We start from the raw sequence: 22,785 nt of genomic DNA on the forward strand, positions 1-22,785 counted from the left end.
CGGCCGGAGCTGTCCCCGCCGGGGCCGGAGCTGTCCCCGCCGGGGCCGGAGCTGTCCCCGCCGCGGCCGGAGCTGTCCCGCCCTCCCCCGGCGCTGCCCCGGCTCCCAGCGCCCCGAGGGTCTCCCCGTTTTTCTGAAAGCGCTTCGGGGTTTAAGCGCCCCGAGGGTGGGGAGGGCACGGGTTGGGGGTGGGCGCTGGTGGGTGGGGTCCTGAATCCCGGAGTATCCCAGGGGATCTAGGGCCTTTGTCCACTCCCCTCAGGGATGGGCAGTGGGGTCCTGAATCCCTGAAGTATCCCAGGGGCGGCAGGGCTTTTGTCCCCTCCCTTTCAGAGATGGTCACTGAGACCCTGAATTCGTGGAGCATCTCATGGTGTCCAGGGCCTTTGTCCATTCCCTCCTCAGCCCTTTGGGGATGGGCAGTGGGGTGCTGAACCCCTGGGCCATTCTGTGGTGTCCAGTGCCTTTGTCCACTCCCCTCAGGAGGAGCAGGACCTCGGAGGTGGTCAGTGGTGGCTGAATCCCTGGAGCATCCCGTGGAATCCACCTTCACCGCCCCGTGCCTTTGTGCCCTTGTCAGCCCCCAGAGCCTTGTCCCCGTGCCACCACCCCCGGACACACTCCCGCTCCCCCTGGACTCTGCTCTCGGTGCCAGGGACGGATGGCACCGGCCATGAACGTGTGGGATGTCCCCTCTGGGGTGGGATTCTGGGTCACAGCCCCCGGGGCCAGCACTTGTCTCCCCACCCCCGTGGGGTCTCCGCGTTATTTATTGGAGGGGAAGGTCCGTGCCCTCTCCCGGTGGCACTGGGTGGGACAGGGACACCCTGGGTGCCCACCAGGCCAAAGAGAAGATGCCTTTAGGTGATTTTTACTTTGCTACTGCTCCTACTTTGTGTGTTTTGACCAATTCTGTTGTTTATGAGTCAGTTTTAGGCCTAAACCTTTAGACTTGGGAGTTTCCTGGTGTAAAGGAGGAAACCCCGAGGAAATAAAAGTGAGTGTCCAAACTCTGGGGCCTGGGGCTGTTTTCCTTCCTGTGCCAAGGCTTTGCCACTGCTGTGTCCCTATTGGGGATGGGGGGACCCAGCACAGGGTGCCCTGTGCCACCACCTCGTGCCTGGGGACAGAAGCAGGAGGATGACAGTGGCTGCTGCTGGGGCCACCCTGGGGCTACCATCACTGTCTGTGTCCCTCAGCTTGTGTCCTGGGGGTGGCTGCTGCGCCCTGGTGCCCAGGGCATCACCCCCAGAGGGGCACCCACTGTTCCCCCATCGGGCATCACCCCCAGCGTGGCTCCCATCACTGTACCCGCTGTTTTACCCCGCAGAACATCACCCTCGGTGGGCTTCCTGCTCTTCTCCCCACCCAGGGCATCACCCAGAGCTGGTACCCACTGCAGACTCCCAGGCCATAGCCCTCAGAGTGGCACCAGTGTGGTACCCCCTGCTGTCCCCACCCCAGGACATCACCCTCAGCCTGGTACCCACTGTGGCACCCAAAGCTCCCCCCTGGAGCATTGTCCTGGTCCCCACTGTTCCTTCACCTGGCATCACCCTTGGAGTGGCACCCAGGGCGCTACCCCCTGTTCTCCACACTCAGGGCAACACTCTGGTACCCCCTGTTCCCCCCAAATCCCACCACCCTCCGCCTGGTACCCCCTGTTCTCCCCAGATCCCACCACCCTCAGCCTCCACCATCACGATCCCCCCTCTTCTCCCTTTTAGGGCCACCAGCCCCGCCGCCCCCCGACCCCGCTGCTGTTCCCCCCTCCCCAGAACCGCCTTCCCCTGTGACAATACCCTGGGAGGTGGCAGCCGGACCCTGGGGGGGACATAATCCCCGGTTCGGGGCTCCCCCTGCCCCTACAAAGCCCCGCCAGCACGGCTGGGGAGGGCAGTGGGGAGAAAATTATAACAGTTTGAGTTAAATGAAGCTTTAAAGCAGAAGGGAAATGCAACACCCAGCAATTAGGGCCGAACAATGCGCCCGGCGCCGCTGCCCAGGTGTGGCGGCCGGAATTAGCCGAGCGGCCACGGTGATTTTATTTTTCCCCTCCCGTTTCCTTCGGCCCCACAGCCCCGGCTCCTTGTTCCTGCAGGAATTCGAGACATTCTTGAAAGGAGAAGGCTTTGAGAAAGGAGCCGGCTGGGTCTGGACCCTCCCTGCCCCCGCCGCCCCCTCCCCAATTTAGCCAAAGCTTCAAAGGTAGAGGAGTTCCCTTTGTGTAATCTCCGCTTTAATTTTTCCCCCGTCCCTTTTTTTTTTTTTCTCTTCTCCTTCCCAAGCCCTTCCTCTCTTTTCTTTCAGGGTTTTTCCCCTTCCTCCCCTCTCTTTCTTCTCGACCTCCCGGGATAGAAAGGGCTCGGAAGGGTGAGTCCTTTTTAATTATGGCTGGAGAAGGAGAGAAAAAAAAAACCCCTCACACGGCTTCTTTCTTGTTTTTTGAGGTGAGACCTGGGGCGGGGGACGGAGGTGGGGACAGGAATGTCCTCTGTGCAGAAAGTGCACTGGAGGGTGTCTCGTCCCAGCCTTTCCCAAGGCTTTGCTCTCCCAGGGGCTGGGGATGTTCCAGGAGCTGGGAATGCTCTGGGGGCTGGGGACGCTCAGGGGGTCGGGGATGGCCCGGGAGCTGGGGGTGCTCCAGGGGCTGGGGATGCCCTGGGGGTTCCGAGGGGGCCATGAGGCCACTGAGGGCACCTCCCCAGAGCCCCCCTGGCTGCAGAGGTGGTGGGTGCCAGCCCCCACCCCGCTGCCATCCCAATCCCTGAAGTCCTTGCCCTCCCCAGGGTCCCAGCCACGCCAGAGGTGTCCCATGAGCTGGGCTGGGGGTGGCACTGGGGTGACAGGACTGGTGTCCCCTGGGGCGTGGGGAGTGTCCAGGCCGCCCCTCGCAGGGTGGAGGTCACCGGGCTCCTCTGGGTGTTGCTCCAGCAAACCCCAGGGCCCTGCAGGGAGGCGGTGAGGGCGGTTTGGGGTCAGGCAGCTGCTGCGCAGAGGGACGCAGGGGTTGTGTCCTGTCCCCCTGGGAATGTGGGGATGTTCCTTGGCCACATCCCGCAGGGTGGGGAGGCCGAGGGATGCTCCTGCACATCCTCAATCCCTCAGTGGCTCCAGAGGATTGTCCTGCACGTCCTCAATCCCTCAGTGAGGCCGAAGGCTGCTCCTCCATATCCTCCATCCCTTGGCAAGGCCAGAGGCTGCTCCTGCCCACCCTCCATCCCTCACTGAAGCCAAAGGATGCTCCTGCGCTTCCTCCATCTCTCAGTGAGGCCGAAGGATGCTCCTGCCCACCCTCCATCCCTCGCAGAGCCCAGGGGCCGCTCCTGCCCACCCTCCACCTCCCGGCGAGCCCGAGGGCCGCTCCTGCACATCCTCCGCGCTCCATCCCGGGGCTGCGGCGGGAGGCGGTCGCTGTGGCAACGCGCGTGCGGCGCAGGGGAGGGGATGCTCGGCGCGGGGATGGCTCCCGGCGGACAGGCAGCCCTGCCTGCGGCGGGCCATGGGCTCCCGTGAAGGTAGGGCCTGATCCCCCTGCCCCACACCCCGGGCCCCGCCCCGGGCACCCCCGTGCGCTGGGCCCGGCTGTGAAGGGCACCGCCGGGACAAGGGGTGACCCAGCGGGGACGGGGAGCTCTGGGGAGCGTGGCCGGGCTCGGCTTTGGGGGTGGGTGCATGAGCTGGCGCGTGGTGCGGGATGGAGCCGGATCGGGGCGTCCCCAAACTCCTCCCGCCGTCCCCGTGGGGTGCTGGGCTGGGAGGCCGAGCCCCGGCGGGTGCCACGGCCGGGTCAGGCGCCCGAGCAGCCCCGGGCGCAGGTGGCAGCCGCCGAGCAGCCGCTGCGATCGTCTTCATGCTTGAGAAACTGGGTTAGTGGCGAGGGGGAGGCGGCCGCAGCCTCGATTATTCATGGGCACGGCCCCGGGGGGCGGCTGGGGCCGGCGGAGCCCCCTCACAGCGCGGGGGGACGGCGGCAGCTCGGAGCCGAGGCCGGGATGCTCCTGGTCCGGAGAGCCAGGCTGGCCCTGGCGTTAAAGGACACGCGTGCGATTCCCTCTGGGGGTGTATCCCCGCCAGATGTTCACCGCTGGGCCTGTATCCCCCCAGATGTGCATCCCCGGGGGTGTTTCCTCCCAGATGTGCACCCCGGGTGTCCATCCCCGGACTCGCAGCCCAGGCTGAGCCTCCCCCTGAGTGTCCCTCCCGCCCTCCAGATGTGCATCCCTGAGCCCGCACCCCCCTAGATGTGCATCCAGGGGGGGTCCAGCAGCCCTTTCCTGAGGCGGGAGGGGGAAACTGAGGCAGCAAAGAGCAGAAGCAGCGAGGAGGAGCCCCAGAAAGGGAGCTGCTGTCACCAGGCAGCTCTCCCACACAGAGCCGGGAATAGACTCCGGATCCCAGCGCTGCGGCACCAACGCAGCCCCGCCGCCCCCGGCGGGGTCCGGCCGCGGCTCCGCTCCCGTGCCGGAGGCCGGGATCACGTTCCGAGCGGCTCCAGAGGGATGGAGGCGGCCGCAGCCTCCCTGCCCTGCCCCAGCCCGGCCGTGCTTCCCAGACCTGGGAGCTCTTCCCACGGACAGGGGCTGGACCGCGACCCCCAAGGCGCGGGGGGCTTGGGGTGGGGGGGACATCTGTCCCTGCCAGAGCCCAGCGCTTGATTTTGGCAGATTCCCGGCTCGTCCCAGCCCTCACTGGGCTGCGCTGGTCCTGCGGGTAAAAATTCCCGCTGGATTTCCCCTCCCAGGGCAGCGGGGGGTGGGAGCAGCACCCCCAAACCCAGCCTGGGAGTCGGCTTGGGCGGGAGGTGCCATCCCCCCTCCCTCACCCCAGGCTGCCGCAGCCCCGTGAGATGCTCACCCCTCCCCCAGAGAGGGGCTGGGGGTGCCAAAATCCCTGCGAGGGGCTGCGGGGGGAGCGGGGGTGGCCGCGCCCAGAGTCCAGCGGGGGCTGGGGAAGGTGCTGGGGGTCCAGGCTGTCCCTGGCAGCGGCGCAGGCCGGGTTATCCCTGTTTTCCTCCCTCTTTGTGCCGGGGAAGCGGGAGGAGCGGGAGCCAATACTGCTTCGTCATGATGCCGGCTAATTCTCCTCTTGTTGGGAAAGGGACTGAGCCAGCAGCGAGGTGGGGACAGGCGAACCCACGCTGCCACCCCCCCCGGGCAGCCACGCACTCCTCCACCCTCCCACCCACCCTCCCACGCAGCCTCCCCCGCACGCCCGCCCAGCCGCGGTTATCGGGCGGCGGGCGGCGGGGCTGGCGGGGGGAGATAGGCTCGCTCGCTCGCTCGCCCGCTCGCCCGCCCGCTCGCCCGCCCGCGCCCCGCTGTCACGCTCTCGGATGAGCCGCAGCCGCCGCAGCCCCGGGAGCCCACGCGCGAGTCGGTGGCCGCCGGGCGAGCTGAACGAGCCCAGGGCATCCCCCCGGCAGCCCCCCGCGGCCGCAGGGATGCGGTGTCCCCGTCCTTAGGTGAGTGCGCGGCCGCGCGGCTCGGGAGGGACGGGGACGCGGCGGGGGGACACGGGAGGCGGACAGGCCGCCGGGGGGGTGCGGGGGGGACGGTTCGTGGCGGCCGCTCTTGGCTTTGCCGTCGCTTTTCGGTGCCGCCGCTCTCGCGGGGAGCTGAGGGGGCTCGGGGGAGCCCCGCATTTTGCTCCCACCTTGTCCCCATTCCCCGGGGTGCTGCCCTTGCTGGGGGGCCGGGGGGGATGGGAAGGGCGGGGACCCGAGGGGGGAACGCGGGGACACGGGGCTCCATCGCTGACCCCTCCCCGAACCCCCCCACCCCCCTCCGCGGCACCACAGCGCTCCCAGCACCCCGCGGCCCCCCCGGGACACCGCTGTCCCCCCTCCCTGGGGACATTGCCATGGGCACCGCGTACCCCAAGGGAGGAGGCCGGGACAGCCCAGCCCTTCCCAGCCCCACTCGAGGAGTGAGTTTGTGGGGTCTCAGCGCTGTTGCTGGGAGGGCACCCCCCAAACCCACCCCCCTTGAAGGGTTTGATGCTCCCGGGCCCGTGGTGGTCGCGGTTTTGCCGTGGACCCGGGGATTTTGGAGCACCCCTGGTCGCATCCAACCCCCCTGGCAAAGAACCGAGGGGCCAAATTCCTGTCACCCCACCGCCATGGAGCATCGGGGAGCGGTTTGGGGGGAGAATTTGGGGTGCAAAGCGCGACCCCCCCCCATCTCTTGGCCACGGATGGAGCCATCTCGGGGCGGGGGGAGGATCAGCTCCTGGCTGTGGGTGTGCGGGGTGGGTGGCCAGGCTGGGCTAATTCCAGCTTCTCCCAGGAAAACCTGGGCCACGACCTGCCACCTCGGGACCCCGCGGCCACATCCCCGCTGTCCTGCCAGGTGGGTGCCTCGCTGTGGTGACCCCATGCACGGTATTGGGGTGTCCAGGCCCCCCCCCCCACCCCGAGGTACCCAACGCTGGGCATGCCATGGGGCTGATCCCAGAGCTGGCAGGACCGGGGGGGGGGGGGGTCTTTGGGGCGCGGGGGCACCCCCAGACCCCCAGCGGGAGCCCCGGAGGGCGCGGCCTCCGCACACACCCCCAGCGGGTCCCTCCGCGTGCGGGATGAGCAGGCTAATCCCACTTTAATCCCAGATTACGAGCCACGTGAGGCGCGGCCCAAAGCGGGCTGCGGCGTGGCCATCGGCCCAGGGGGCCGGGCACGGACTAGCCCCCCCCTCCCCACTGCCGGGAGCTTTGGGGTTCAGGCCACGTGTCCCCCCTCTCTAAACCTGCGGGGCCCGGAGCCTCCCGGCAGGGCTGGGGGAGCAGCTGCGCTGGCCCAGATTCCACGGATGGGAGGAACCGAGGAGGTGGAAATGCCTCCTTCATCGCCATCCGCTCCGCGGTGGGGTGGGCGGGTTGTTGCTACTTCACCCCCCCCCCCCCCCCTCCACCTTCCATCCGGGGAAACTGAGGCACGGAGCGTCCCCGTGCTCGCGGCAGGATGCGCCCTCCATCCGAGCCATGGAAAAACGCCCGGGGCTGGCAGCTGGTGGCTTTTAAGGCCACCGAGGTCCCCGCGCAGGATGCAGCGGAAGCGATGGGCTGTCAATAGCCACGGGGTCGCCCCCGCTGGCGGGAGATGCCCCGGCGGGGACGGGAAAGGGAGAATCAGGACAAAGGAGGAACCGGACACCGGCGAGCCACGGGTCGGGGACCCACGTGCTCCCCGTGGCTCGTCCCTGTCGCGATCAAGTTGCCGGTGGGGCCCCGCGTGTGGCGGTGCCTCGGTTTCCCCGGTGAGCGGGGAGGATGCTTCGGGCCTCGCCTGCGCTGTGTTTGTTTGGAGGTTGTGGTGGGAGGAGGAGCGGGAGGAGGAGGAGGCCGGGGTTGGGCTGGGCTGGGAAGCACCGGACACCGTTCCCAGGGCTGGCGGGAACCGTCTGTTCAGGGAACTTGTGACCTCGGGTGTCCCCCGCCTTTCGCTGATGGCTGCGAGCCGCGACAGCCGCGGCACAATTCGGGTACCCGGGCCCCGCACGGTGGCACGGGCAGGGAAGTGAGGGTGAGGAGGAGGGCGATGGGAGGAAGGCTGGGGGTCCCCGCCCTCTCCCCCCGGGCGGTGGGGAGGTTCTCACGGCCTGGCCCCTGGCCCGAAGCCGGGCACTGATGGCTTTGGCGGCTGCGAAAAGTCAAATCCGGATTTCCTCGGGGTGGGGAGGAGGGAACCGGCCTCTTCCCGCGGCAGCACAGCCCCGGCCACGGCTCCCCCGGCACGGGGGGGACCCGCACCCCTCCATCCCGGTGAGCCCCGCCGGAACGTGTCCTGTCCGTCCGTCCGTCCATCCATCCATCCATCCAGCCTTCCTCCATCTCTCCCATTTTTCCATGCTCCCTGCCCAGCTCTCTCGTGGGTCCTCTCAGCATCGCCCTGGGAGGGGGACACGCTGTGTTCCCCGTCCTGTCCCCTCTCCCCCTCGCCCTCCTGGCCAGGAAAATCCCAAACACGCCGAGTGTCCCTTATCTGGGGACACGCGGGGGACCTGGCAGCGGATCCGCGGGGAGATTGGAGGTTGCCATGGGGAACGCGGCTGCCATCGGGGCGGCGGCTCCCTGCCTGCGCCTGATAAGCTGTCCCCGCGTCCCCCGGAGCGCGGGGAGGGCGGGGGGGGGGGACCGTGACCGAGGTGCTTGTGCAGCCCTGGCACCCCTCGCCAGTTTTGTGGCGTCTCTCCGCACCCCCGGCTCGCGTTTGTTTTCCTTCCCCTCCGGCGTCCGCATCCACCCGGCCCCGCACCCACCCTCCCGCCGCTCCCTCCGCTCCCGTTCTCCGCCATCGCCTCCATCTGCTCGCTGCCACCGCGTCCCCGCCGGTTGTCCCGAGCGCCCTGGAGCGCGACCGGAGGCGGGGGGCAACGCTGGCTCCGGCACTGGAAAGTGTGAGCTCATGGATGTGCCCGCCCGGACAATGCCGCCCTTGTGCCGAGCCGGGAGTGCCCATCCCACCGGTCCTGGATCCCTGGGGAGGGCGGGGAGGTGCTGGGGATGGGGATCATCGGGCTAAAGCCCCCTCCCAGTGACAAATCTGGGGGTTATTCGTGGCAGGGGGGTCTCAGGGGATCTGCCGGCAGAGCTCCCTCATCCCGCTCCTCCCTGGCTGCCGGAGGATGCTCCGGGATTTCTCAGATCTGGTCCGGCTCCATCTCTGCATCCCATGGGAATGGGCTCTGCGCTTCCTGGGAGCCGCGGGGCTGTGGGGCAGCAGGATCGGGGTTCCCAAAGGCGGTGCCACCCCCTCACCCCCCGTGCCCAGGCTGCAGGCTTGGGGTCAAGGCCGGAGGTCCCCGCGCTGCTGTCGCTGTCACTGCCCGGCTCTCACGAGGCTTTCCCAACTCCCTCCCCTGTGAAAGGAGAAGTTTTGAGGAGAATGGGGAATTTTCCCCTTTGTGTGTGGCATTGTGGGTTTAGAGCGCGGCCAGGGCCGGGGCCCGAGGGCTGTGGGGGGCTGAGCGCAGCAACGCCCGATCCGCAGCCGCTGGAGCCTTCTCGAGGCCGCGGGACAAAAGGGCGTCACTGCCGCTGCTCCGCTTGCCAGCACCGTCAGCAGCCACCGGGCACGGGCAGGGGACACGCAGCAGGCACGGGGGAAAAGCCCTACTTTCACAAGGGGTGGCTTCATCAGCCTGCGGGTCACCGTCGCCTCTCTCTGTCCCTTGCAGAGGGAACACCCGAGCCCCAGCGCGGTGTCGGCGCCCAGAGGGATGTGGAGGCACAGAGGCAGCGGTGAGTGGGGTGCCCCACGCCCGTGCCCTGACTGGGGGCATCTCCTGGCACGCCTGTCCTGCTGCCAGCACAGCAATATTTGGGCAAGTGCCAGCCTCGTGCCACTTTAGGGCCCGGTTTGGGGGTGTAGGGCTCGGCCCCGTGGCAGGAGGGCGGTGGGAGATGGAACCCCCAGCCCGGGGGTCGCTCTGTGCCCACCCTGGCAGTGCCCGAGCCCCCCGCTGTCCCCACAGGACCCTGTGACTGACACAACCCCGCCAGCCCACAGCTGAATGGAAAGACTGCAGAAGGTATGGGGGGCATGGGAAGGGTTCTGGGGGTCCGGGAAGGGTTCCGGGGGTCCGGGAAGGGTTCTGGGGGTCTGGACAGGGTGCTGGGGGTCCAGGGGAGGTTTCTGGGGGTACAGAACAAGGTGCTGGGGTACAGAAGAGGGTGCTGCGGGTCCGGGAAAAGTTCTGGAGGTACAGAACAGGGTACTGGCGGTCCAGGGAAGGTTCTGGAGGTCCAGAGAGGGTGCTGGGGGTACAGGGGAGGGTTCTGGGGGTCCGGGAAGGGTGCTGGAGGTGCTGGCACTGTGGTGGAGAACGGGGAGCAGGGAGGGCACACGGGTGGCCAAGGACAGGGGCTGGTGGCCAAGGACAGGGGCAGTCATGAGCTGCTGTTAGCAGGGCCCTGCCTTCCTCCTCCTCCTCCTCCTCCAGCCCAGGCTGGCAGCACCCTCTGGTGGCAGCGTGTCCTGGCCAAGCCGCCGCCACCTCCCGGCTGTCCCCTGCCCGCCCAGCGCCCACCAGAAATCCCCCACCCCCAAGGAATCCGGGGTTCGTGGGCACAGGGGTGTCCCTGGGCCCCTCTGCGACGCCTCGACCACACCCCAGAGCCCCTCCCTGGGCTCAAATCTCCCGTTTTCCGTCCAGCAGCCACTGACCTCCCCTGGGAGCGTCTGTTCTTCCCGCGGATCCAGCGTTCCTGGATCTCCCTCCAGCATCGTGGTAAGGAGTCATTCCCATCTTCCCACCGCATCCCTAAATCCATGGGCTCGGGATGTGGCCCCCAAACCCTCTCCATCTCCCAGGCAGGGCCACAGATGATGTGAACTCTCCCCATTCCCAAAAATTCCCTTCCTGCACTCCGAATTAAGGCGTTTTCCCTTCCTTCCAGGCCAAAATGGACAACGAGGTCCTGGGGTACAAGGATCTGGCTGCCATCCCTAAGGACAAAGCGATCCTGGACATCGAACGCCCGGACCTGATGATCTACGAGCCCCATTTCACCTACTCGCTCATGGAGCACGTGGAGCTGCCCCGGAGCCGGGAGGTGAGGGGAAATTCCCTGAGTGGTTTTGTGGGAGAATCCCACCTGGATAAAAGGGTCACAGAGCTGGGGCTGCTGGAATAAAACTCCAGCGTAAAAATACTTAAAATGCACGAAAAATTAATAAAAATTAATAAAAATTACAAAAATCATAAAAATTCATAAAGACATAAAAATTCATAAAAATCCATAAAAGCTCGTGAAAGTTATTAAAAGCATTAAAATTCATTACAAACTATTAAAATTCATGGAATTCTTGCCTCCTGCAGCGCTCCCTGTCTCCCAAATCCATGTCTCCTCCTCCGTCTCCAGAGGTGAGTACCGGCACCGCTGGGACTGCGGGAAGGAGGGGGCGATGCTGAACTGGGGAGGGGTCTCGCTGATCCCCGATCCCGTTTTCCCGCAGGTCATCCGGGAGTGGCTGGAGAGCCGGCCCCCCAGCAGCACCCCGCTGCCCCCGTCACGCCAGGGCACTGCCCCGACCCGCAGCAGCGTCCAGCACTTCCACCGACCCGGTAACACCCCCCTGGCACCCCAAACTGACCCATCCAGATGGTCCCGGAGCCTCTTCCCAATCCCATTCCCATTCCCAACCCCAAATCCTTTTTTCCTTCCAGAGACCGACACGACAGAGCTCAACATCTACAAGAAGCCCCCGATCTACCGGCAGAAAGGTGAGTGGGGTGGGAGGGGTGTATCCCACGGGACGGGGTATCCCGGGATGCTGCCTTACCCTCCCTGTGCCCCCCAGACCACCATTCCAGCGCCCACCACGGGAAGCATCTCATAGAGGACTTGATCATCGAATCCTCCAAATTCCCGGCGGCGCAGCCCCCGGATCCCAACCAGCCCGCCAAGATCGAGACCGACTACTGGCCGTGCCCCCCGTCCCTGGCCGTCGTGGGTAGGTGGGAACAGCGGGGTTTTCCCTCCTGGAGACCCCAGGGAGGGCTGGGAATGAGTGGAACCTCCCCACTTTTCCCGCAGAGACGGAGTGGAGGAGGCGGATGGCGTCCAAGAGGGGGGAGGAGGAGGAGGAGGATCTCACGGAGGAGATGAAGAACCTGCGGGAGCTCCAGCGGCAGGAGCTGAGCAAGGTCAGGGGCGGGTGGCACCTTGTGAGGGGCTGGGGATGCGCTGGCACCGATCCCAATCCCTGTCCCTTCGTCCCCAGGTCACCTCCAACCTCGGGAAGCTGATCCTGAAGGAGGAGATGGAGAAGTCGCTCCCGATCCGGAGAAAAACTCGCTCGCTGCCGGACCGGACGCCCTTCCACACGTGTGAGTGGGATTGTTCTCCCTGCATCCCGGCCCTTCCCCTCCTCACCTCTGGCTGCCTGTACCCCACCTGCACCCCCCAAATCCCGCCTGCACCTCCCAAATCCTGCCTGCACCCCACAAATCCCGCCTGCACCTCCCAAATCCTGCCAGTACCTCCCAAATCCTGCCTGCACCCCACAAATCCCGCCTGCACCTCCCAAATCCCGCCTGCACCCCCAAATCCCCCCTGTACCTCCCAAATCCTGCCTGTACCCCCCAAATCCTGCCTGTACCCCCAAATCCCCCCTGTACCTCCCAAATCCTGCCTGTACCCCAAAAATCCTGCCTGTACCCCACAAATCCCACCTGTACCCCACAAATCCTGCCTGCACCCCCCAAATCCCCCCTGCACCCCCCAAACACCGCCTGCATCTCCCAAATCCCACCAGTACCCCACAAATCCCACCTGTACCCCACAAATCTTGCCTGTACCCCACAAATCCTGCCTGTACCCCCAAATCCCGCCTGCACCCCCCAAATCCCCCCTGTACCTCCAAATCCCCCCGTACCTCCCAAATCCTACCTGCACCCCCCAAATCCTACCCGTACCCCCCAAATCCTGCCTGCACCCCCCAAATCCTACCTGTACCTCCCAAATCCTACCTGCATCCCCCAAATCCCCCCTGTACCTCCCAAATCCTGCCTGCACCTCCCAAATCCCGCCTGTACCCCCAAATCCCACCTGCACCCCCAAATCCCACCTGCACCCCTCCCCATCCCTGCCCGTCCCTGAATGTCCCTGACGGTCTCCGCCTCTCTCTCAGCCCTGCACTCGAGCTCCAAGAGCTCCTCCCTCCCCGCCTCCGGCCGGAGCACCCTCACCCGGGTAAGTGGCTCTCAGCTGCCCCCCTCCCACTGCCGGGGTCCCCCCCACCCCGCTCGGGGGTTTGGGGTGACCCCTCTGACCCTGTGGCTGTCCCCCCGCAGCTGCAGTCGGCAGAGTTCGGCTCGGCGGGGAGCGAGAAGGGCAGTCCGGGTGAGGATCAGAGCATGGGATGGGGGGGATCCCCGGGAATGTGGGGGTGTCCCTGGGGTTGTGGGGGTGTCCCTGGGACATGTGGGGGTGTTCCTGGGGATGCTGGAATGACCTGGAGGGATGTAGGGACGCCCTGGAGATGTGGGGGTGTCCCAGGGGGGTGTCCCAGAGAATGTGGGGGTGTCCTGGGACATGTGGGGGTGTCCCCAGGGATTGGGAGTGCTGGGACAAACCCGGGCTCAGCAGAGGCTGGAAAAGCAGCTCTAGGGCAGGAATGTGGGGGGCACAGCGGGGTCGCCGGGCTGAGCCCTGCTCCCCTCTCTGTCCAGCCCTGCAGGTAAGAACTCACCTGGCTGCGGACGCGGAGACCCAGCGAGAGGGTGACGTACGGGGCAGGGGGGGACGGGCACCGGGGCCACCTCTGGGACGGTCCCTGCAGGGGGGAGGGGAGGGTCTGCGACCCCCAGGCTGCAGCCCCTCACCTCGGCTCCGGTTCGGGTGGGGGAGAGCAGCACTTTGGGGGCTTGGGGGGGGCCGGGCTGACCTCAGGCTTTGCCCCCCAGAACGGCCAGCGCGGGCGCATGGACAGAGGGAACTCCCTGCCCAGCATGTTGGAGCAGAAGGTGAGCGGGGCTGAGGGGGCTTGGATGGGGTTGGGGAGGTTGGATGGGGCTGGGGGAGTTGGAAGGGGCCGGGGGAAGGCGTGGAAGGGGCTGGGAGAGCTTGGATAGGGCCGGGGGCCTTTGATGGGGTTGGGGGCCTTTGATGGGGCCGGGGGGCTTGGATGGGGTTGGGAGGGCTTGGAAGGGACTGCGGGGTCTTTGATGGGGTTGGGGGGGTTTGGATGGGGTTGGGGGGCTTGGAAGGGGCCGGGAGACTTGGAAGGGACTGGGGGGGCTTGGATGCGGCCGAGAGGGCTCTCAGAGGGTCTCACATCCCCATGTCCCCCCCCCCGCCTTGCAGATCTACCCCTATGAGATGCTGATGGTGACGAACCGAGGCCGCGTGAAGCTCCCGCCCGGCGTGGACAGGACCAGGCTGGAGGTAGGGGCTGCGCCAGGCTCGGGGGGCGCCGGGGAGGGGTCCCTGCACTCTGTCACCACCCTCTGCCCCCCTTCCGCAGCGACACCTGTCCCCCGAGGACTTCCTGAAGGTGTTCGAGATGCCGCCGGAGGAGTTCAGCAAACTGGCGCTGTGGAAGCGCAACGAGCTGAAGAAGAAAGCCTTCCTCTTCTGAGCCCTCCTCGGCCCCGAGCTCCGTCCGTGTCGCGCCGTGTAACCGCTTTAGGGCTCTCAGCCGGTTTTTATTGGGGTCCTCCACCCTTCCCGGCCCCTCCAGTCCCCCAGATCTGCCCCCCACCCCCCCCCCACCCCCCCCCGCCTCAATTCTCCTGCAGGGAACGGGATTGGGGCGGCTCGAACCTGCCTGGGGCAGCCCCCGCCCGGCAGCAGGCACGGTTCAGCCAGGAGGGGAGGTTTGGGGGGGTCTCTGAGCTTTGTGTCCCCCCCCACCTTTTCCCCCCGGGAATGTTGGTGGGGCAGTGCCTGGCTCTGCTTTTGGCTGGGTCCGAGGGGAGGGCAGTGAGGAGGGTCCCCTCCTCCCTGCGGGTCCGCCGCCCCCAGCCTCCCCACCCCGGGGTTCCCCTGTGCCCCCCAAGGTGCCCCTGCCCCCCACCCTGAGGCTTGGGAAGAGCCTGGGGCCGACACTGCCAGAGCGATGTTCTCCCGGCAAAGCCAGGCGCAAATCCCGCCCTGCCCGCCTCCAGCCCCTCAATTTTATCCCCACCCCCGGGTCCCGCCTGTGCCAGGTGCTGCAGCGAGGACCCCAAGGACACTGCCAAACCCCCCGGCTCCGGCCTGGGCGGAGGGGCAGGGGGAGCACCCTGGGGCTGGGCAGGGGGTGGCAGAACTGGGGTGGGGGGGAGGGGTCCCAATGAGACCCTGAGGCAGCTCCTGGTGCATTTCCAGCTGCGGATGTGGGGGGATGCACTGGGGGGGGGTGCAGGAGGGGCGGGGGGGATGCACTGGGGGGGTGCAGGGGGGCACTTGGGCGATGATTTGGGGGGTACAGGAGGGCGCTGGGGCGATGAACTGGGATGCTGAAGTGGGATGATGAACCGGGGCGATGGATTGGAGCAGGGCACGGCTCGCGATGGGCACGGCGGCCACCCACGGCAGGGCTGGGCAGTGTCCCTGGCCCCTCCCGGCCGCGCGGACAGGGCTCGGCACCGGGCAGCACCTTCCCTTGTCACCCCCCTCCCCTCTCCAGGCACACGTTTTGGGCAGGACCCCTCTTTCCCCGCAACCCCCCCCGGTCGCCCCCTCCCCCACGCTCCCCGGTTTCTGTTTCCAGCCACTTTTCCAGCCGCTAGACCTTGTTGGGATGTAAAGAATGTAATTTATCGGGAATTCACTGGCCCATACTTGCCTTTCACTGCTACGAACGACATATCTATAAATATATATATAAATATGGGTTGTTTTCGGACTGGACTACAGTGATTCACTTTCTCTGTTTTTGTTAGAGTTTATTTTATTTGCTGGTGTCGGAGAATCCGCGTGAGAGTGATTTTTTGCTTACAATTAAAGGTGAAATGGCTTTATCCAGCCCGGCTTCGCAGCTTTGCTTCCCCCCCCCACACCTCCTCCAAAAATCCCCCACCGGACCCGCGCCTTGTCCCCGAGCCCGGGTCCCTGCAGATGGCGGTGCTGCTCCGAGGAGGATGCGGAGCCCTTCCCCGCCTTCCTCCCGCCCCGGCCGGGCTGTGCTGGGGGCCCGCAGGGCGTGTGCGAGCCGAGCCGGGCCGGGACAGCACTGCCCGAGTCCCGGTCCCGGTCCCGGTCCCGATCTCAGCACGATGTGAGCGCTCCCGCACCATGTCCCGGCAGCGAGGTACGGGGGGTCCAAAGGGATGCGAGGCTGGCGAGGGGGGGACAAACCTCAAAAGGGGGGAAAGAGGGTTCAGCGCGAGGCGGAGGCTGCGTGGGGGTGCCCACGCGGGTGCGGCTGGGTGTGGAGTGCCCGTGAGGGCGTGGAAGGGAAAAAGGGGTGAGAGGGAGGAGGAGAGGGTGGAAAAGGGGTGCGGGGGGCTGCAGGATGGCTGCTGGAGGGGAAGGGATGAACGCGAGGGGATGAGGAGGGACGCGGTGTCACCCCCGACACTGCGGTGCCACGGCAGGGTGGGCGAGGCCAGAGCCTCTTCCAGCGCCCTCCCAGGGGCACTTTGGGGGTGCAGCAGCCGTGGGGGGAGCGTCCCCACCCTGGAGCCGTGGCCTGGAGCCTCCGCACATGACGAGTCACGCTGCGGCCGCGAGCAGCTCCCTGCAGCCTCCTCTGAGTCATCCCCGCATTGGGCCAGAGCCACCCCCGGGGTCCCCCGGGTCACCTCGCCAGCCCCTGCACCCCGCGGGCACCTCATGGCACGGATAAAACCCCACGCGGACGCCGGGCAGAGGCGCCAAGCCCAAATGGCAGCCCCGAATCGCAGCCTGGCATCAGGCGGGCACTGCGCGTTCCCATGGCATCCCTGGGGCCGCCCCGTCCTTCCTCCTCCTCCTCCTCCCCCGAGGATGACGCCGCGGATGGCACCAGGATGAGGATGCCACCGTGCCGGGACGCGTCCCGCGGGAGCAGGGAGCTTTGCTAGGAGACGCTCTGTGTGTGTTTGGGGGGCGTTTTCCTCCCGCCCTGGAGACCGAGGCAGATGTTTTCCATCCCGGCCGCCTGCCCTTGGCACGGCAGCAGGCAGCGGGCACCTGGCCAGGGCTGAGGGCAGTCCCTGCCCGCCCTGCACCGGCTGCGGGCGCAGCTGGGCACAGCTGGGCACCGCCGGGCACGGATCGTAGCCCCAGCGAGGGCAGCGGGGCCGGGGGGAGCGCGGGGGGGCTGCAGCGAGGGCAAAAGGGTGAATGGACGGAGATGTCATTGCCGAGGAATTCGGCCTGGGCGGAGGAGAGGAGAAAGGGAGGGAGGGGAAGAGCCAGGCCCGCTGGCCAGCGGGGACAGTCCCCGTGTGCCCCACACCGCCCGCAGGTCCCTTCAGCCAGCCCCTGCCCCAGCCCCCCCCCGCCTTTTCCCGCAGGGAGCTGGTTCCCCCCTTCCCTTGCCCGGTTTCCAGGGAAATCCAGATGTTTGGGCCCAGCTCCGGCGCTGCTCAGCCGGACTGTGCTGCCAGATGTTTCCTCTCCCTCCGGGCAGGGTGTGTGCTCCCCGGCCGGGGACACCGCGGAGGGGACGGGGGTCCCCCTGTGCCAGCACCTCGGGGGGAGGGGGCTTCACCCCCGCCCCCTGTAACACACCCGGCACTGGGGGGCTCCTTCCCCCGCCTGCCCTCTCATCCAGGGGCTGCCACCTTCTTTTTGGGGTGCACTGCATCCCTGTTAGCCCAGGGAAATGTGGGATTCAGGGATGTAGGGTGTCGGGGTCACCTGGGGCATTGCAGGGGGAGCATCTGGTGGTGGCTTTGTTGGGGCTGTCACTTTCCAGCTGGGAAATGGGACTGGAGGAGGGATCAGGATGGCACAGCCAGACCTGTGCCAGGACCTGCTGGGATCTGGAATGTTTGATCCCAGCTGGGAGCAGGGAGCAGAGGCCAGAGCGGGGCCGTGCAAACCAATTCCAGATGCACGGCAGGAAGGGGCCTGGGGGGAGCCGGGCAGAGACCCCGGGGGACTCAGGGACATCTGCCCGCTCCTGTGGTGGCAGCTGGAGGTGCCCGGGGTGAGGGGGCCCTGCGCGAGTGGGGACAGGGGACAGACTGAGGGTGTTCCTGGTCCCGCTCTGCCCCGCGCTCCCTCAGTGCAGGCGACACCTGCACGGACCCCAAAATGCCACCTCTGGGGACAGAGGGAGCCTCTCCCCGTGCCCGGAATCTCTCGGGGGACCACGGGGTGGAGGCGGTGCTGTCTCGGCTCTCCCGTTGTCCCCGCTCCAGTCACAAAGCAGCTCCTTGTCCCTCCCTGTCCTTCCCGGCGTGGCAGCGCCGGGGTCCCCGGCTGTCCCTGCCCTCGGAGGGGGCGGTGGGTGAATGCCCAGCGTTTCAGCTTCATCAGCTGCTCCAGGCTGCCAGGCCTCTTCTTCGTCCTCTTCCTCCTCCTCCTCCTCCTCTGCACGTGGAGGAGCAGCACCAGCGCAGCCCCCGGCCGTGGCTCCCCCGGTCCAACCGGGCACAAACCGGCTCTGTGAGCGCACACAGAGGAGCCTTCATCCCCGCAGGTCCCGGCCCCCCTCCTCATCCTCCCCGGCCCCCGGGGCTCGTCAATGGCCGGACTGTGCCCGGCCAGGGCAGGTGCCGGAGCAGGGCAGGGCCGGTGGGACAGGGCACGTAACCCCCACGGCATCGGGGCCTCCCCAGCCCTGCCCAGTGCAGGGGGCAGCGATGGGGACCCCTGCCCACAGCGTCCTCTGGAGCGTGCGGTGGCACGTCCCTGTCCCCTGCAGACCTGGACAAGCTGCTGTCGGACCTGCGGTCCTTCCTGCTCATCCTGGACCGGGAAAGCCTCAGCGCCGCAGCTCGGGCCAAGAAAAAATCGGTGTCCGACCTCCTGTCCCGGCTGCAGAGCCCGCCGTGTGAGTGCGGGTCTGGGGGCGGGGGAAGCCCCCGGCCGGTGCCCGGTGGGCGGCGGGGCAGGGTCGGGGAGCGGGGCCGTGACCCGGCGCTCCCCCCGCAGCAGAGGATGCAGAGTACATGATCATGCGCTGCCTCTCGCCCTCCCCGGGCACCCCGCAGGGCCGGACCAGCCCGGGTGAGTCCCCCGCTCCGCCTCATCCCCCATCTCCGCCTCACCCCCCATCTCCGCCTCACCCCCCATCTCCGCCTCCGTGCGCGGTTTGGGGGTCCCCGACCCCTCAGCACCCCGGCACAGTGCTGCGAGTCCCGCTTTTCCCGACAGGATCCAGGCCGGCGGATGCAGCCGGAGGCAGAGCCTGCGAGTGCCGCCCGGGAAGCGCCCTGAGCCTGCACGGAGGGGTGAGGGGGGCACGGGCGGAGGGCTGTGGGGGCTCACACAGCGGCTCCGGGGGTGGGAGAGGAGCCCGGGGATGCCCGGGATGGCACCGGTGGCCGATCTTGCTCGCACGAGGCGTCCAACCAGACTGGAAGGTTCCCTCGGTGCCCACCCGCTCCTGGCAGAGCCCCCTGGCAGTGCCTGGGGGACCCTGCGAGGTTCCCCGGAGGGGCAGCGCCTTTGGAGCACCCGTTGTACCCCCAGAATAAAGTGCCGGGCGTTCCCCCGCCCCCCCCAGCCGACGACTCCTACGAAGACGCCGAACCCCCCGGCCGTGGCACAACCGGTGAGGTCCCCCCACGCCCCCTCCCCAGCACCCCCGTGCCGCCCGCGCCCTGACCCCATCCCGGCTCCCAGGCGGTGGCGACAGCGACAGCAGCCACTACGAGTCGTACGGAGAGGAGGAGGAGGATGAGGAGGAGGAGGAGGGGGTGACGGACCGTGCCCACTACCTGCGCTGGCCATCGGCCACCAGCGCCGAGGCCGAGCCCCCCGGGCGCCCCGAGGCGCAGCTCTGCGGCTTCCTCTGGAGGAAGCGCTGGCTCGGCCAGTGGGCGAAGCAGCTCTTCATCGTCCGGGAGCACGTGCTGTTGGTGAGGGGCTGGAGAGGAGGATGGATGGATGAAGGGATGGAGGGTGGCAGCGGCTCTCCGTGCCCCCCTGACCCCTCCGTGCCCCCCCCCAGTGCTTCAGGTGCGCCGCTGACCTGCAGCCGGTGCTGGAGCTGGACCTGCGCGGCTGCCGCGTCACCTACAAGGACAAGCGAGGCAAGAAGATGCCCCACGCCCTGAAGGTGACAGGGACGGCAGGAGAGGTGCTGGTTATCGGCTTCCAGAGCCGGCAGCAGGCTGAGGACTGGAGGAAGGTTTGGAGGTGTTGCAGCCGGGCAGGAGTGGGGTGGGTAGGGCGAAAGGGGAGCCCAGCCCTGCTCCGGTGCTCCCGGCGGGGCTGGGGATGATCCTGTCTGTCCCCAGTTCCCATCCCGGGGTTGTGTGGAGCTTTGTTAGATGGGGGAGCAGGAGCCCGGGGTGCAGCGCTGCCCGTTTCCCTCGGCAGGTGATCGAGGAGGTCAGCAGCGATGCCCCGAGCGGGCTGGCAGCCCTCAGTGTGCCAGCGTCCCCCTCCTCGAGGCTCAGCAGGGTGAGCTTGTCCCCGGGAAACCCAGGAATGGGAACCGGTCAGGAACACAACCCAATCCCAGATCCTGGTGTCCCTGTTGGATGATGCTGGGGAGGGTTTCCTTGCCTTGCGGAGGGCTTCAGGGTGCAGGGGGCTGAAAACCCACCGAGATGGAGCTCTCCTCATCCCCACTCTCTGCCGCACCCCAGCTCGGCAAGGAGGAAGAGGAGGAGGAAGATCGCTCCTGGCAGAGCGCTGCCCGCAGCCCGCGGTCTGGAGAGGATGCCAAAGGAGGTGGGGGGTGCGAGGGGACGGGGCGAGGGGGGTCCCGCCCCCCGTGCCGGGGCTGACTGCGCTGCCCGCAGGGTTCCTGGCGGTGCGGCTGCGCGGGCGCTGGCAGCGGCTGTGGTGCGCGGTCCGGCACGGAGCCCTGCGCATGTTCCCAGAGCCCGGCGCTGCCCAGCGCCCCGTCTGTGCCCTGCGACTGGACGGCTGCGAGGTGTCCCCGGGGACGGCCGCCGGGTCACCCCAAAACCTCCGGATCTGCATCGCCCAGCGCGGCCGGGAACTCGCCCTGCTGCAGGTGAGTGACTGCTGGGGTACCCCTGTGTCCCTCCCGGGGGCACTCCCTGAGCCCAGACCCTGCCCCGGGGGGCACTCCCTGAGCCCAGACTCTGCCCCACGCCAGGCCCGCTCGGATGAGGAGAGGGAAGCCTGGCTGAAGACCCTGCAGGCCAGGGGAGGAGTGGAGCCAAAGAAGGGTGACGGGCCCCCCCCAGGCCCCCCAGGCCCCCCAGGCCGAGCAGCCGCCCTGCTGCCGGGTAAGAATTTTGGCCACCCCCAGCCCTCCCGCTCCACTGTGGGGTGTGGGAAATAACGGGATCCCCTCCTTGCAGGGGGCTGCTGCTGCGCCGTGTTCCGACCCCCAACACCTACATGGACGACCCCTTCGGGCAGCCCCCGCCAGCTGAGACCCCCAAACATCTCTACTCGAACGCGGAGCGGCTGCAGCAGCTGGTAACCTCTGCTGGTGCTCTTTGCCCCCCACTCGTGACCCCCAGCGTGGGGGGGATCCACTCCCACTGTCCCCTTGCCCATGGGCTTCTCCCGGGCTTCCCTCCGCAGCAGCAGAGCCTGGACCGGGCGGTGCAAGGGCAGCGCCGGAGACCCGTGTCTGCCCTGCCCACCTGCGCCAGCAGCCACGCCCCGGGCACTGCCCGACCCTCGCAGGCAGGTGAGAGGGGCTGGGTGCTCCACCGGGGTGCAGCGGGGTCTCCCCACATTCCCCAGCTCCTCGTGCTTGGGATGGAGGCTGCGATGCCCACGAGAGCCGGGATTTCTGTGTCCTTCCCCTGCCCTTTCTCCCCAGAGTCCCTCCTCTTCCCTTCCTCCCCACCATCCCTCCTGTGCTCTTCCCCCGAGCATCATTTCCCTGCCTCTCCTCCCCACCGTCCTTCCCCTGCCCTTCCTCCTGACCCTCCCTGCTCTTCCCTCTCTCCCCAGCACCACCGGCAGCTCTCCGGGGCAGGCCTGCCAGCGCACAGCTGGCAAAGGAGACCCCCAACCTCCAGAGCAGGGATTTCTCCCGGTCTCAACACACCCTGACACTGCCTGAGAGGAAGGGGACTCGGGATGGGCTGGATGTGCTCATCGGTAGGACCACGGAGGGGCGCTGGCCCTGGGCCGGACGCTGCCTGGTGCTGGCTGGAGCAGCCGGCGGGGTTGAGGGGTGCCCGGGCTTGGCAGCGCTCCTGCTGTCCTTGCAGGGAAGAGAGCCTTTCCCAAGCTGGAGGAGAAGGTGGGGCAGCTGGAGAGGGCCTGCCGCGTGAAGGGCAGGCTGAAAGCCGGCTCCGAGATGAACCTGCTGGCCCTCGGCAAGTCACTGAAGGGCCACATCGCTGCCACCGCCAGCTCGGCTGGCTCCGAGGTGCGGCACACTGGGGAAGGTGTGAAATACAGGGAGAGCGAGGTTTGGAGGGCAGCCCTCACCCTTTCTCCGCTGGTTTTCCCTCAGGGATCCTTCCTCAGGCCGCTGCTGAAGCGCACCACGTCAGCGAGGAGCGCCCTGAGGCCGCCCCCATCCCCGGTCACCGTGGGGAAGGGAAATGTGATGCGGAAGACAAAGGTAACTCCGGGATTCGAGGAGGTGGGAAGGGTTTGGGTGATCCCACAGCACAGGGAAATGAAGGATTGACCCCCCCGCCTCCAACCCCCGTTTGTCCAGGAGTGGGAGATGAAGTCTGCGATGTGAGCACCCACCTGCTGGAGCAGGAGTCTCCCAGAGAACCTCGGGCTGCACGTGGATCGTGCAGGACCAGCCTGGATTCAGCCTGGAATTCGACTTTTATCCATCAGTATCAACGCTACAACTACGCACATCTATTTTTTATATACAGATATATCGATACACACATATCAGCTCTCCACCCACGGGTGTCCAGTCCCTCCCCGCTGCACCCCCACCCATCCCAGCACCTGGTTTTTGGGGTACAGAATTCCCAGGAGCTGCTGGATCTGTCCCCAGCGTGGGCCCAGTCCATCAGCAGCACCCCAGACCCCCTCCCAGGACCCCAATTTACAGGGATGGGTATGGATAGACCCCGGATCCAGCAGTTGTGGGGGACACAGATTTGGGAGGAATCCGATTGTCCATTCCCTGGAGTCAGCGGGACCCGGGCTGGGCCCTGGGTGGTTTTCCAACAGCTGTGCTTGTCAGGGCTTGGTTTTAATTGGAGAAATGTTATTTTTTTTAAGGTATAAAACCCCAAAAATGTCGTACAACTTGGGTTGTGCTGCGGGAACGGGTGAGCTGGGAAA

The 22,785-nt window shown here is 67.1% G+C and overlaps 2 protein-coding genes across 6 annotated transcripts; both read left to right on the forward strand.

Moving 5' to 3' along the window:
• The first annotated feature begins 3,410 nt into the window (after positions 1-3,410).
• DMTN (dematin actin binding protein) lies at positions 3,411-15,450 on the forward strand. Its single transcript, XM_039564441.1, has 17 exons — positions 3,411-3,518; positions 9,174-9,237; positions 9,471-9,527; positions 10,152-10,226; positions 10,396-10,551; positions 10,818-10,862; positions 10,955-11,063; positions 11,166-11,222; positions 11,300-11,452; positions 11,536-11,645; positions 11,723-11,828; positions 12,632-12,693; positions 12,795-12,843; positions 13,173-13,180; positions 13,407-13,466; positions 13,807-13,887; positions 13,967-15,450. The coding sequence occupies exons 3-17, from the start codon at positions 9,510-9,512 to the stop codon at positions 14,078-14,080; spliced, it is 1,203 nt and encodes a 400-aa protein (XP_039420375.1). The 5' UTR covers positions 3,411-3,518; positions 9,174-9,237; positions 9,471-9,509; the 3' UTR covers positions 14,081-15,450.
• A 141-nt stretch (positions 15,451-15,591) lies between these two features.
• LOC120411172 (actin filament-associated protein 1-like 2) lies at positions 15,592-21,826 on the forward strand. Of its 5 annotated transcripts, none has more exons than XM_039564412.1 (15): positions 15,592-15,736; positions 18,284-18,412; positions 18,514-18,588; positions 18,736-18,812; positions 19,054-19,135; positions 19,207-19,442; positions 19,535-19,714; positions 19,906-19,989; positions 20,178-20,262; positions 20,334-20,551; positions 20,657-20,789; positions 20,865-20,985; positions 21,094-21,202; positions 21,472-21,621; positions 21,735-21,826. In XM_039564412.1, exons 1-14 carry the CDS (start codon positions 15,721-15,723, stop codon positions 21,571-21,573), a joined length of 1,647 nt encoding a protein of 548 aa, XP_039420346.1. In that variant the 5' UTR covers positions 15,592-15,720; the 3' UTR covers positions 21,574-21,621; positions 21,735-21,826. The 5 variants fall into 5 exon arrangements, with proteins under 5 accessions (XP_039420346.1, XP_039420347.1, XP_039420349.1 ...); XM_039564413.1 differs by having other exon boundaries at positions 21,097-21,202; XM_039564415.1 differs by having other exon boundaries at positions 20,415-20,551.
• Positions 21,827-22,785: the final 959 nt, after the last annotated feature.

This window comes from Corvus cornix, chromosome 22, assembly GCF_000738735.6.
Source record: "Corvus cornix cornix isolate S_Up_H32 chromosome 22, ASM73873v5, whole genome shotgun sequence".
Taxonomy (NCBI): domain Eukaryota; kingdom Metazoa; phylum Chordata; class Aves; order Passeriformes; family Corvidae; genus Corvus; species Corvus cornix.

Excerpts from the sequence above, each read along its gene's own strand:
- DMTN (XM_039564441.1), top strand. Across the intron at positions 10,863-10,954 it reads CTCCTCCTCCGTCTCCAGAG|GTCATCCGGGAGTGGCTGGA; the intron begins GTGAGTACCGGC and ends GTTTTCCCGCAG. Across the intron at positions 13,888-13,966 it reads TGGACAGGACCAGGCTGGAG|CGACACCTGTCCCCCGAGGA; the intron begins GTAGGGGCTGCG and ends CCCCTTCCGCAG.
- LOC120411172 (XM_039564412.1), top strand. Across the intron at positions 18,589-18,735 it reads GCAGGGCCGGACCAGCCCGG|GATCCAGGCCGGCGGATGCA; the intron begins GTGAGTCCCCCG and ends TTTTCCCGACAG. Across the intron at positions 19,443-19,534 it reads TCCGGGAGCACGTGCTGTTG|TGCTTCAGGTGCGCCGCTGA; the intron begins GTGAGGGGCTGG and ends GCCCCCCCCCAG.